At 43.1% G+C, this 14,297-nt stretch overlaps 1 protein-coding gene across 1 annotated transcript in view; it reads left to right on the top strand.

Moving 5' to 3' along the window:
• The window catches only part of SNAPC3 (small nuclear RNA activating complex polypeptide 3), a 30,390-nt gene extending 16,925 nt beyond the window's left edge, over positions 1-13,465 (top strand). Inside the window, exons 4-9 of the mRNA XM_075079158.1 lie at positions 707-811; positions 1,340-1,489; positions 8,076-8,158; positions 9,449-9,613; positions 10,646-10,753; positions 12,521-13,465. Of these exons, the coding sequence (XP_074935259.1) occupies positions 707-811; positions 1,340-1,489; positions 8,076-8,158; positions 9,449-9,613; positions 10,646-10,753; positions 12,521-12,668 (759 nt within the window). The 3' untranslated portion in view covers positions 12,669-13,465. The remainder of the gene's footprint in view (positions 1-706; positions 812-1,339; positions 1,490-8,075; positions 8,159-9,448; positions 9,614-10,645; positions 10,754-12,520) is intronic.
• Positions 13,466-14,297: the final 832 nt, after the last annotated feature.

Raw genomic sequence — 14,297 nt, 5'->3', positions numbered from 1 at the left:
TTGTGCAGTCAGTATTTTCTCTTGATTTATTTAAAAAGGAGGAAACTGCCACAGAAAAGTGCCCCACCTCATTCTCACAGCTGGGCTATGTCTTAAACACAAAGTAGGATGGAAATGTGGAAATGCTTTCTCTTCTTTTCTAAAACATAGTGTGGCAAGGGCATTGCTGGATTTTTGTTTTGGATTTTGGAGAAATTGGGACCTCCAGCTATGTCAAGCTTCCCTCATAGGAGGCAGCATTGCACTAATTTTTATTTTCATATACTGTGGCTAGTTTCTAGGTCAGCCTTTAAGTTGAGGGTTGCAATCCCCCTTTATGTCCAAAGACATATGTACTGCATTTCAAAGCAGTAAGTGATGGAAGTTGGTGGCAGCTGGGTTCCATGAGGACAGAGCAGCAGCAGGCTTTAATTACTTTACACAGGGCCTCTCAGTAGCCAAGGAGTAGCCACCTGTCTCCTAATTGCTGGAAACACCTCAGCTTCTCCAGAGCTGAGGTGTGAAGGAAAATGCTTGAAATCAGTAATTACAGCAGTTTCTCACCTTTCCATCTTGGAGGGAATAGGCTGTTATCAGTTCAGAAGGCTACACAGTGAAAAATTAGTTACAGTTAGAAATCCATTTCTCAGACTTTTATCCACGGGCTATGATATATAAGTGGTTGCCAGTATAATATATATATATATATGTATCTTTATTTTTCCAGGAGTCACATGCAATTGGAAAGAGGCCAGACAATCCAACAGATCTAGTTGAGGAGGGAGAGTTACTTTTAACTCTGAACATCTTCTATCCTGTCATATTTCAGAAGGTTGGTACTAAATCCTCTAGGTTGTATTTTGATGTCTCTTCCCTGCTCAGGTAATACCTTGCTTTCCCAAGCAGTTAAAATCAGGTGAGTCCACTGTGGGTGCGGGGTAAACCCTTCAACCATGGTAACTTCTCAAGGCTTTGTCAGAATCTGGCTTTCATTCTGTTAGTGGTTTACAGAAGGAATTTTTTGCAACAATTACTCAGCAGTAAATTGATTTCATAGAAAGCTCAAAGCCTGAAACTAAATATGTGAAGAATGCAGTACTCTCTCTGGATTTGGGGTAAGTGTTCTCAGACTTTCTATTTTTCCTGCACTTTCTGGTGGAGAAAGTGAGGTTTGAGGTTCTGGATAAAACTAATCAATGGTAGCCTTAGGAGAGGCTGAGGCAAGATGCTGTTTAACATCTTGCACAGTGAGGTGATGTGCCATATGCTGCCACTAATGACCTCAAGCTGTCAACTGAAGAGCAGTACTGATGCTGACAAGTGATTTTTATTTGAAGCTCATATGCTCTTTTCGTTGTAGCATAAAGATCACAAACCCTATCAGACGGTCCTTGTACTGGGCAGCCAGAAGCTCACCGAGCTGAGAGACTCGATTTCCTGTGTCAGTGACTTCCAGATAGGTGGTGAGTTCAGCAGCCAGCCAGATCAAGCACCAGAGCACATCAGCAAGGTAACATCTACTTGGAGCCCTCTAAATGTGTAGGAGCTTGAAAACATACAGGAAAGAGGGAGACAGAATTTTGTTTTGTTGTTGTTTTTTTTTCTTCAGCACTAAATTAGGCTGCATTGGTCCTGCTTGTGGGTTGCATTGCAAGTAAACACATCGTGGTGGCATCACCCAGCTGGCCTGTTTTGCGTGTTCTCAAGAAAAACATCATTAGTGTTACTGCTGGGAAGCAGTAACAATGAGTTCTTGCATAGGTGTTTCCCTGTGGACTGACTTTACTTTAAGCTATATTCTAAAACACCAGAGGTAATACAAAGCTAAATGTAGACCATCCCTCTTTGAACTTACATGCTTCAGTGTTTTCAACTGGCTGATGAGAAGAAGTAGGAATGAAGATTATTCCCCTCTCCCACAATTGCCAAGTGTTCTCTGGGGATGCGCAAAAGGGGTCAATAAAGAAAAAGTACTCCGAAAATAGTGAAATTGCATCGTTTTGATAATGGATTGTATCACATATATATCATATCACAGAATGAGGTTGGAAGGGACCTCTGGAGTTCATCTGGTCCAATCCCCCTGCTCAAGCAAGAGCACCTACAGCCAGTTGCCCAGGACCATTTCCAGCTGGCTTTTGGATATCTCCATGGATGGAGACTGCACAGCTTCCCTGGGCAACCTGTGCCGGTGCTTGGTCACTCTTGTGATTAAAAGTTTCCTGATTTTGGAGGGAACCTCCTGTGCTTCAGTTTGTGCCCACTGCGTCTTGTCCTGTCACAGGACACCACTGAAAACAGCCTGGCTCTGTCGTCTTTACACCCTTCCTTCAGATGTTTGTACACGTTGATAAGATCTGCCCTCATAATAGTGAAAAGATGGCACATTCTTATTTATGGAGACCAAAAAGCATCCGAGATCCTAGTCTTTTCATTTATGTAATGCAAATGGAAGAGTCTTTCTACCACTGCCCAGTAAAGCACTAGCTGATTAGTTCTGAGGCTCTCCTCCTGGGCATGCAGAGGAGTCATAAAAGGCTGTCATGGCCTCACCAGGGTTGAGGTTAGGCTTCCTCGCACCAATAATTTCTCCAACATAAGTGCATGCTGCCACGCCTAGCCTCCCAGCAGGAGCTGTTAATGACTGGTGTGCATTAACTCCATTTGTTTGTTTTCCACAAGCATGATCGTGAATTTACAACTTGCATTGAGATTGCACTGCTCACAGTGTGGTAAGTCTTCACAATAAGACTTGCATGCTGCTTCAGCGGACAGGTAATCAGCCATCAGTGGGGTAGAATTTTCTGCCCTGCAGTCTAGGAAGGAAGTGGCACGATGACCTGCCAGAAGTATGTTAGCATTTCCAAATAGAGAAAATAACTTCTATGAATTTAAGGATCTTAGAGACTGATCTAAATCAGAGTGGTGCTCTGAGAGTCTGCAGGAAAGAGGCTGCTTAAATTAGCTCTTGATGGCAGCTTTCTCTTCTCTTGAAGTGCAGTTTGAGTACACAGGCTGAGTGAAAGGATCAAGTTGCTGCCCTCATTGGTTAAGTAAACAAGTGCAGCTTGTCAGCCAATACAGAGAGACTCTTTGGATTTTATTGGTGTTAATAGGCCTAACTTCTCTTTCATTCCTGCTACTTTTGGATTTTGTGATTTTATTCTTTGCTGCTTCTTCACTGGGCAATGATTAATGGGATGAAATTTAACAAGCGGACATGCCGGATTCTGCACCTAGGATGGAGTAATGCCAGGCACAAGTCTAAACTGGGAGAAGAGTGGCTGGAGGTCAGCCCTGCGGAAAGGGATCTGTGGGTGCTGGTCAGCAGCACGCTCGGTATGAGCCAGCAGTGTGCCCTGGCAGCCAAGAGGACGTACCACATCCTGGGGTGCGTCAAACACAGCGTAACCAGCTGGTCAAAAGAGGTGACTATCCTGCTATATTCAGTGTTGGTGCAGCCTCACCCTGAGTGCTGTGTGCAGTTCCGGGCCCCACAGTTTAAGAAGGACGTGAAGTAACAACTGGATCTTTTATGTGGTTACTGCTACTGTTGTGATTCCCTGGAAAAACACAAAGGGCATCTCTCCTTGCAAAATTAAGGATAATGCAAAGTCTGGGAGGAAGGAATGTCTGAGTCATACCTCTGGCCAGCATTTATGAGGGAAGACCTGACTCAAATTCCCAAGAAGTTTAAAACAGTGGCTCCCTTGGCCTTCTGTTTACTATAACAAACAGCTGTTTCCTGAACTTTGGAGCATCTTTGAAGGACTGGCTAACTCAGAACTGCTGTGACCCACAGAAGCCGGTAAGCAGTTGCCACAGCGTTGCAGTACTTACACTTTGTGGTTGAAGAGCCAGGGAGGGAGACAATAACAGAGCTGAAACAAATTGACTGAATGTAAAACACATTTCTAGCGCTGTGCCTTCGTGCAGGTCATTTCCAGTCATGAGTCCCGTCGCTGCCCCAGTGTCTGCATTTCCTGTCTTTTGACACCTTAGAGTTAATAGCTCAGAGACACCTTTGGGGACAGGTAAGCATTCACTCTCTGTTAACAAAGACACCTAAGACTGGTCTGGGGATCCAGAGTGCCTGGTTGTCCATGATTTTCCTATTTGATTCTTATTTAGTCTGCATATGCCTCTGTACCAGTCTTTAAACTAATTCCTGTTTACTTCTTGTCTTCCACTCTTTCTCTGCTTTTTCCACTGTAAGCTCTTGCAGGTCATAGGCACCTCCTTACAGACATGTTCATAAGGATTCTGTGATTTCATGAGCAGTGAGCAACTCCCAAGTTACAGAATTGGAGTGAGCTGGTCACTGTGTTAAACACGGAAAGGAAACAAGCTGCTTGAAGTTACCTTCCCCAGTCATTATCTGTCTGACCTGCCTGCACACGTGTCTGTTGATATAAGTAAACATAACCTCTGAATAAATATAACTTTTTGGGCCCCCCAGGTTAAGGACAGGGAACTACTCAAGGAAGTTCAGCAGGGAGCTGCCAAGATGATCAGGGGACTGGGGCATCTCCCTTGTGAGTAAAGGGTGAGAGTCTTGGGTTTGTTCAGCCTGGAGAAGAGCAGACTGAGGGGGGATTTCATCAATACCTGTAAATATCTAAGGGGTGGGTGTCCAGGCGATGGGACTAGGGTCTTTTCAATAGTGCCCAATGACAGGACAAGGGGCAATGGGCACAAGCTGGAACACAGGAAGTTCCACCTGAATATGAGGAAAAACTTCCTTACTGTGAGGGTGACAGAGCAGTGGAACAGGCTGCCCAGAGAGGTTGTGGAGAAAATACAGGATTTAAATAGGCTTTGTGAAGTACCTGAATACCAGTGTATCATTGCAGATAAAGTTTTTTTTGCTGAAAGGTCATGAAACACTGCTTTTCTTGGATGTGCAATTGCAAATTTGGAAAATCATATGCTGTAACTTACAGTTTAACTGTATGTGTGTACAGTTTGTCTTAGCATCACTTGTATGTGTTGTAGCTGTGTATGGTTGTTTATAGAGCATATGCAGAATGGCTCCCTGAGCAGCAGTCGGTACAGATGTGTTCTACTCTGAATTGTTCTGAGAGGGTTTGGTCTGTGTCCTTCAATCTCTGTTCACTTCCAGTAATTAATTTTGTGCAAGGCAGCTGACCTGTTTTCCCTAGCCCAGGACAGACTTGTGTGTTAACTGTATTGCTTTTGCAACAATGGTGACTTTTTTTTTTGCTATCATTTTTCTTCAGCAAAATGTAGTAAAAGTACCTGAACAACATGATTCCCTGCTTGCTGTGGGTTTTCAGTCTGAGGCATCTCCCTGCTTCAAGGTCCACTGTAGAAGGATGTCTCCTGCTTCTTATAACTGTTTCTAAGTCCTGTATATGTGTTGTGATGAGTTTGATAATGTACGCTGCTACCTTGCTTCAGTCGTCAGGGGGTTGTAGCACAAACCAAACCAACACCCTTTTATGTGCCAGAAAGAATGTGTAAGAGCACGATTTAAATGTAAAATGTTACATGGATAAAAAAGCACAACCTTTCCTGGTCATCTCTGTGCTCAAGTTGCTTGTTTATATAAAGGCTGTTTTGACAGCAACAACAGAAGATGGACATTATGGGAAGTAGATGTATGCCTGAATTACACAATTACTCCTTTCTTAGATGTTAAATGACATTTCTGTTTAAATAAAAAGTTTGTATGTGTTTCCTCTCTTAATTTTGGCTATATATATCTCTTTCTCGTGTGAATCTGTTCTACTTTCTCCTATCATGTAGCTGTTTTTAAGTTGCAACTCCACGCACAATATTTTGTACAGAATCGTAGAATATCTCGAGTAGGAGGGGACCCATAAGGATCACCAAGTCAAACTCCCTGCTCCTCACAGGACTACCTAAAAATAAGCCATATGACTAAAAGTGTTGTCCAGATGGTCCTTGAACTCTGACAGGCTTGGTGCCATGACCGCTTCCCTGGGGAGCCTGTTCCAGTGATTGACCACCCTCTCAGTGAGGAACCTTTTCCCAGTGTCTAATCCAAACTTCCCCGATGCAGCTTCATTCCGTTTCCTCATGTCCTATCGCTGGTCTCCAGAGAGAGGAGAGCAACACCTCCCAGTCCACTGACCCCCTTGACCAAGCTGTAGACTGCAATGAGGTCACCCTTCAGTCTTCTCCAAGCTGAACAAACCAAGTGACCTCAACTGCTTCTCCTAAGTCTTGCCCTTGAGGCCTCTCACCATCTTGGTTTCCCTCCTCTGGACACACTCTAATAGTTTGATGTCTTTCTTGTATTGAAGCACCTAAAACAACACATAGTACTTGAAGTGGGGCTGCACCAGTGCAGTGTAGTGTGGGGCAGTCACCTCCCCCAGCTGGCTAGTGATGCCATGCTTGATGCACTCCAGGACACAGTTGGTCCAGTTGTCTGCCAGGGCACGCTCTTGGCTCATCTTCAACTTGCCACCAATCCAAAACCCCAGATCTCTTTCTATGGGGCTGGTCTCCAGCTTTTCTTCCCACGGTTTGTAAAAATACAGTGTGTCTTTAATTCTTAGCTTTAGGAGAGAACAGCTCTGTCAAAATTGTTGTGCAAGCTGTCTGGATAGATAAACAGAATGATACTTGATTGTGCTATTTCAACAAGATGTCCTGTTCTTATTTATTTTGTTCTTTTTCAAGGCGGTGCTTGCAGGTGGAGTCTGCTTTTTTTTATGGATGGGTATGATTTTACCTAAATAGCTCTGTAGTCCTGCTGCAGAATTTATTACATGTGTAAGGGAGACTCATGGATTAGTTCAGTTTCTTGAAATGATTTGGTATTTGGTGACTCTTGCTCTGCTGGTATGAGTGCCATAAATGGTTATCTTTGATAGAGAAGACTGGTGTAAATGGCCTGTCCGTATGTGACAAACTTTGTAATTAAGGGGGAATTTTGAAGGATGTTAGATTTGCTTCCTAAGCCCCCAGAGGTGAGGTTACTGGACCTTTCAAAATTGCATGCCTGTCTTGTTTATCTAGATGTGACCTGGGACTGCTCCCATGTGGCTGGTGTGTGTGTGTACGGGACAGGACTGCAATAATTCTCTGTCATTCCAGCAGAAAGCATTTTGTGCTGTGACCTGTCCTGATCAGGTGTGCTGGGTCTGTCTGGGATGGAGTTAACTTTCCTCACAGCAGCCAATATAGTGTGGTGCTTTGCATTTTTGGCTAGGCGGGGCTTGATAACATACCAGTGTTTTGAATATTGCTAAGCAGTGCTTGCACAGCCTTAAGGCTGTTCCTCTAGGTCCCCTCAAGGCCAGCGGGCTGGGGGTGGCAAGAGACTGGGAGGGGACATAGCTGGGCAGCTGACCCCAGCTGACCAAAGGGGTATCCCATGCCATATGATGTTGTGCTCAGCAGTAGGAGCTGGAGGAAAGGAGGAGAGGGACCATTCATGGTTAAGGAATCTGTCTTCCAAACGAACCACTATGTGTACTGAGGCCCCACTTCCCAGGAAGCGGTTGGAGATCGCCTGCTGATGGGAAGTAGAGAACAGATCTCTTTTTGCTTTGCTTCTGTGCGCAGCCTTTGTTTTTCTCATGAGCCTGCCTCTATTTCAGTGCGTGACCTTGCCCATCTTGTTTTCTTTCCCCTGTCCTGTTGAGAGAGGGGACTTAGTAACTGGGTGGGGTGTCTGGCAGCCAGTCAAGGTCAACCCACTACATCTTGCTAATTTTTAAAAATATTGTTAGTCTATTTCTAAGTCAGTGCTGTGAAGTTACTTAATTCGTGTAATATGTGTAATGATGCTTGTGTTCTTGTTCTGTGTTTTGTAGAAATCCGTAACTGCTATGATGGGGATAATGATAAGAGCACTAAAATAACCTGAAGTGGCTTGAGAATAATATCGGCAGAGCAACTGCATAGTGGGCAATCACATAAACCTTGTTGTCACGTCAGCATCTAAAACCAGCACAAAGCTTTTTTAAAAAACCTGTAGAACAAGGTCTCCTAATGTAATTTAGATACCTGGAGTACTTGTTTTTTGACATGTTCTGGTTTAAAGTGTTTAATCTCTCATAATACTAATGCAGACTCCTCTCTCTCTCTTTCTTTCTCAGGATCACTACAAATCTGCCTTTTTTTATTTTGAAGGAATTTTTTATAATGATAAAAGATACCCAGAGTGCAGAGATCTGAGCAGGTAAAGTAGTTGTAGATGTTGACTGAGGAAACCTTAAGGGACAGGAAATTTATTCGATTTTGTGTATGATTTGTGGTGTTTTAAGACTGGAATGTTGAGCTAGCAAGGAGTTTTCATACTGTCTTTTCATCCTGAATTGATTTTTACATAGAAGTTTAACTTCACTTGCTCTATTTATTCCTTCCACTCACTTCCCTTCTGGAAAGGGGATGAATGCTTTTTTTTTCCCCTCAAATCCTGTTTTTCTCTCTTGGGATGGGACTGCTATGGAAGGTGCCAGGTAACAGTCTGTACTGGCTTTTTAAGTGCCCTCCCTAGTTGTGATGACCACCAGAAGACTTGGCCTGTGTGATAGAAGATGGGTCAGAAAGACAGCAAACTCAGCTGTGTGGAGCTCAGTTGTTCTGCTCAGTCTTGAAAGTCAACAAGGGGACTGTATGACTTTTGGGAAAAGAAATTTGATGTTGCCAAGAGTATCAGGTGTCTCTTGTTTGGAACTATAGCTCACACTGGGTGAGCACGTGCCATACCCATTTAAACTACTATGAATAGTTTATTTTAAGGCAGTAGGGCCTTGCTGACACATAAATGAGATTTAGGAGATGAAGGTGTTAAAATGGATGATATAGAAGAGCTGTGAGTTTGTACTCTGTTCTTGTTATGCCAGACTTGGTGTGTGACTTCAGAGAAATTATTTTGCTCCTTCTCTTTCTGTCCATGAGCAACAACGATCTTCATGGAGGGTCTTGTGATAATATACGCAGTTTGTAGAAGTGAAATTCCTTGTATGTAGGAGTGTGCTGAAAAGCCAAGGAGTAATTGCCACAGTGCCCAGTGCCCCTCTAGTGTTAAATTTTGGAAATGTAACCCTGCAGTTGTCAGCTTGTTGGCAAAAACAAACAAAAAACCCTTTTTAATACTTCAAAACAAAGTTATTGACCAAGTGAACAAAGAGGACCTGCCATTGACTTGAATTATTGGATTGCTTGAGAAGTGTTGTGCTGCAAACACCCTGACCTGGATGGGTGCCGTCAGGAGTGTACAATCCAGCCAGAACTCCTCAGGAAGCTCCCTGGTGGGGATTTAAAGGCAGGTGTTCCACAAGACCAGCACACAGTTCTGTGGGGTTGTGGTATTGCTGTGAAATTACTACAAAATATCTTGAGCTGTCGTGATATCCGTCTTTTTAACTGTGTCCAAGTTAAGAGTTTTGCATGTCCCCCAAGGCCTTACTTTTCTGTGCATTCACAGTTCATAGCATTGCTATGCTGATGACCTTTCTGTTTTCAGAACAATTACTGAGTGGTCAGAATCTCATGACAGAGGCTATGGAAATCTTCAGTCTGTTAAAATGGAGGAATACACATTTAATGATTTGTCCCTCAAAATTGGCTTTCCGTACCTTTTCTGCCACCAAGGGAATTGTGAGCACATCATTATCATCACAGATATAAGGTAAGTTACTGCTCTTTGGGAGTCCTTAGGCAGTTGAAAGCAAGCTGCCTGTGGACAAACTTCAGGCATTAAATGCTGCGTATTTGTTAGATTAAGATTATCCTGCTGCCTTCTGCAGGGCTTATTTAAGATTTTATTTGATACACGTGACTGCCTCTGCAAGGAAGAAAATAATCTCCCTTGCATATTATTTTTTAATAATTTGTCTGCATAAAAACACTGCTTTCTAACTAGCATGGCACGTCTGTGGTATGGGAGAAGTAGCACCCACAGTGAAAAGCCCTTTCTATGCAGAGCCAAAGTATGGCAGATTTACATACTGATTCTGGAGCATTAACGGCTCTCACTGAATTCAGCTGGACTTGTTAGTTTAGACTTGGTACTAAAGGGCAGGAACCCAAAAGAGAGCCGAGGAGTGGAAATAGTGACTGAAGTGGATAGGCAAGGGAGAGAAGAAGGAGGTGAAGTGGCTGTGAGGTGGGAACCACATCAAGAGTAGAGCATTGTGTATACTCCGCTCAGTGCATAACGGGTAGGGAGAGCACTCCTCTGATTGTAGTGCGTTACAGATTATTTTCAGTTCCTAGAAGTCTGATGTACCTAAGCATTATTAATAAATGGTGCCTCCCAAGAGGAATACAACCCAGGGAAGGGTGAAGATGTCGCAAGTATATGATCTCAAGAGTATGAGCGTCTAAACATTGTCCGGGTGATGGTTTTGCCTGTTATGCTTTTGCCTGTCTATGTAGGAGATAAAAGCTTTGAAAAGATGGTCTAAAGTAGATGGTCTGAAGAATACTGTGTTACTACACAAACTGAATTTACTCCTGACCATGAAGTCCACAGATGATGCAACTAGCCATCTATCTCCAGGTCTTCATCTATGTTAAAAAATGCTAAGCAGAAGTCTAATCATAGTTTACACAGGAATTTAAATCATGCCTTATCTTCAATGTCCACGCATATGTTGAGATAAATTCCAATGTGGCTGAGTCTTTATTGTGTTTTATGATTTCATTTATTTCCCTCAAGGCTCATTCATCATGATGACTGCCTGGACAGGAATCTCTATCCGTTGCTAATCAAGAAACACTGGTTATGTACCAGAAAATGCTTTGTGTGCAAAATGTATACAGCCAGGTATGCTACATTCTCAATCCTTTTAAGCTGTCTCCTTAAATAAGTCTTTTGAGGTGCTGCTACTAACTTAAAAAAAAAATATCAAAGCTCTGTATGAGTTTGGTAAGGTGTGTGAATAATCTTCATGCAAGTATTCTGAGATCTTACTCTCAGGCAGCTGTCTGCTCCCTATCCAGGAAAAGGCCTCCTGCAGGTAGCGTTCATTTGGATGATGATTCAGGATGATGAAAAGAACTGAAGTGATGAAGAGGTTAATTATTTGGCTCGGGTTCTTTTGCATATACAGAGCTTAGCTCTCAAGCAGTTACTTCTGAATATCTTACTTTTGGGGAGAAATGCTGCATTTTTCCCCTGTGACAAGACATGATTCAAATTCATTTGCCAAAAGTCATACAGAGCTTTCATTAAAACTAGCATCTATGTAGAAGGACATATGGATCTGTCCAACTTTAATACAGTAAAATCTAGAGATTTTTAAAAGACAGGTAGCTTTCCCCACAGGTAAGCTTCTAACCTCTACCTGAAAACTCTGTGCTGTGCAGCTGTACTTGAAGGAACATTTTGTGAGGCACAGTTTTTCTGCAGTTCAGAGAGCAGAATGTGAATTCAGTGCTTTTTATATACTTTAGTGCTGTTTACTTAGACATGAGAAAGCTTTTCTGTAAACACAGCAGGAATTTCTATAAAGGAGTTCTACAGACTAGGCTAGGCTCGCTGATTTTATAGGTCTGAATGATTTATTTACAAAAACACCCACTGCCCTTTTTTTTTCCCCCTGGGGAGGTTACACTCTCAGCCTGAGTTTGACACAGCAGCCGTGTCTTTGTTAGCTTGCTTGTTTGGCCTTAGACTTCCCTGGAATCAGGCAAGGAGCCAATTCCCCTCATGATGGGAGCCCAACCGAGTGTCCCTAGGAGAGCCTTAGGATGCCAACCAAGTGACTGTTGTCTGTGAGGCATCTGGCCATATGGGGAGGTGGAGCCAAAGGGTCAATATGGGGGAAAGATGGGATGGGGAGAGCATTACCAGAGGTGATGTAAATGCATTAAATTAAAACCAGGATTAAGCACTAAGCTTAAGCGGGGAGATCCTAAACCATGGATAGCAGAGCTGCTTTGGCTGGCTGTCTAGCATGCTCTAATCTGTGCCAATAGCATCTTTAATCACTAGAGGCCTTGAGCTGTTATGGCCTTTGAGCGCTACCATAAATTAATTGCTTGGTGACATGGCAGGCCCTCCTTTTGCTGGCAGCTGTGTTCATGTTAGCTTCAGTGCTTGCTGGAGTGTGCAGCAATCCTCTCCTTGTCTTGTCTGCATCATCCAGGCCCTTCTTTCAGACTTGTAAAAGGATTTGGTTATTATTTAAAGCAGTTTGGGTCAGTCACATGTCTGCTCTGTATCAGTTTCTTACCTTAAGGGAAAACATTTCTCTTTTATGACTTAAGTGGCCATAGGGTGGACAGAAGATTCATGTTTGGTGGGGTTTTTTTGGTTATGCACTACCAGCTGCACAGGTTTGAGCAGTTCTTCAGGAATTGCTGCTGTAGCAGTGCAAGGTAGCAACTGGAATTGACACTGAGTGGGTGTGGAGTTTGGAAAAGAGCTGTGTGCCTGGGGTGGGAGATACGCAATATAGGTAGTACCCGGTCAATATGATGTTATTACTGATGTTTGTTGCTGCCATCCCCAACTCCGAGTAAAAGTTGAGATGTTTGTCACAAATGTGTTGGACTCGCATGGAAGACACTTGTATTTTGTAACCTGCAGGTGGGTAACCAACAAAGACAGCCTGGCACCAGAGGATCCTTGTTTCTTCTGCGATGTTTGTTTTCGGATGCTCCACTACGACACGGAAGGCAATAAACTGGGGGAGTTTCTTGCGTATCCTTACGTTGATCCTGGGATTTTCAACTGAAACTGACATAGGGCAGAACTACGTAGGCAGTGAATTACATTGGTGAATCTGTTGCTGTGGCTGTTAAAACCACACAACAGCTTGAGTTCTGAGTGTACTGCTGGGTTTTGGGTTAGGATTTTAGTCCTCTCCACTGAGGTGGAAGGTGCCCTTTGCACTTGCAGTCTTTCCGGTGTGCTTTTCTAAGTAAGTATGATTTTAAAAGGTAAGTTAGCATGCAGAAATATGGCCAGACATCTACTTTATTTTAATCAGTTACATTTTTTAATACAGTTTGTCAACAATACAGTCATTTGGAGATGGTGGACACCCAAAATACGGGTGTTTAAAGAGAGAATACCTTGCAAAAGCAGCCATGATTTTGAGTTCTGTGCATCCAAGGCTCTGTTAACGTCAAAGGATGAGAACTTGGTCTTTGGGCATTTTACCTTGAAAACTGTGGCAGTTGTCATCTCTGAACAAGTGTGGATAGCACTGAATTTGGGGGGAGGAAGATGCTTTCTGAGAGAGAGGCTCAGAGTGCTTGTTAAGTTCTAAGGTCTTTCCTGCAAACAGAATGGTGCTTGCATCTGTGAGCTGCAGCTGTGCTTGCATTCTGACTCTGAGGATTCCATGAAGAGTAAACTACATTTCACCAATTACTGAATTGTAGCCTGCCATTCAAATGACTGTTAACTGTTTACAGTGTGTGCAGTTTTAACTGTTCCTAAAGTAGTGCTCATTGTGCACTTCTTTTTTCAGTATCATTCTCTTACTGTAAGTATTGTTGGTCTTTATTAAAACATGACCAGTTTGCACTTGCTAGTCTGATGTTAAGTTAAAACTCTGCTTGCCAAAACAGTATACTTATCTAGTGCCTTGCTTTTTAAAGTCATCAGGTACTCAAGAGGATTTTAGTGGAGATCTTTGCTGTTTAGGAAAGCTAGTATGCTGCCTGCTTTTCTTTTGAACACTTCAGCCAGTTCTCAAAAAAAGCCTAGTTCTAGTTGGTGTAAAAGACAGCCAACTCTGATAACCTGCATACAGAAATGTATTTGACAAATGGGATTCTGTTCAGGTCCTGTGGCCCCAGATTCTGCAAGTACTTACTTGATTATCTTAGGTATCTTCAAACAAAAGTGTCTTACGCATTTTTAGGACTCCATTCATTGCTCACATATCTGACTGCTTTCTGGTGGTATATTAGGTCACATGAATATAAATCTGTGCCTTTTTTAGGACCAAAAAAAAGGTGATTTTTTTTTTTTGACTCGTCAGTCAGCCAGTTGTTGGCCTGTGTGTTTTGAAAACACAGCAGTGAACCAAGCGCTTGTAACAGCAGGTAGTGATAGTCCTCTTACCCTTCGGGAATCTGCAGAAGAGGCAGTGCCCTGCCTGCCAGAACTGTCACCAGTTAAACTGCTAGGGCTGGACTGCTTTGTGGTGCTGTAACACTGCTTTGAAGATCCGCCGCAATACACTTGGGTTGCAGCTTCAGTATTTGCCTCCTAAGTTGCCACTCTTCATATTTCTGCAACCCCCTGTAACATACAGGCTTCCCAGTCCTCTTCAGTATTGGAATGGAGATCATGTAGACAGCTGGTGTAACTTCTAGATATTGTTTACTCGTTTGATGGCTTCTTATGCTGA

The sequence above is a fragment of the Phalacrocorax aristotelis genome, chromosome Z (genome assembly GCF_949628215.1).
Source record: "Phalacrocorax aristotelis chromosome Z, bGulAri2.1, whole genome shotgun sequence".
Taxonomy (NCBI): Eukaryota; Metazoa; Chordata; class Aves; order Suliformes; family Phalacrocoracidae; genus Phalacrocorax; species Phalacrocorax aristotelis.
Note: the sequence above shows the minus strand (reverse complement) of the source record. Positions and strands in the feature narration are given on the sequence as shown.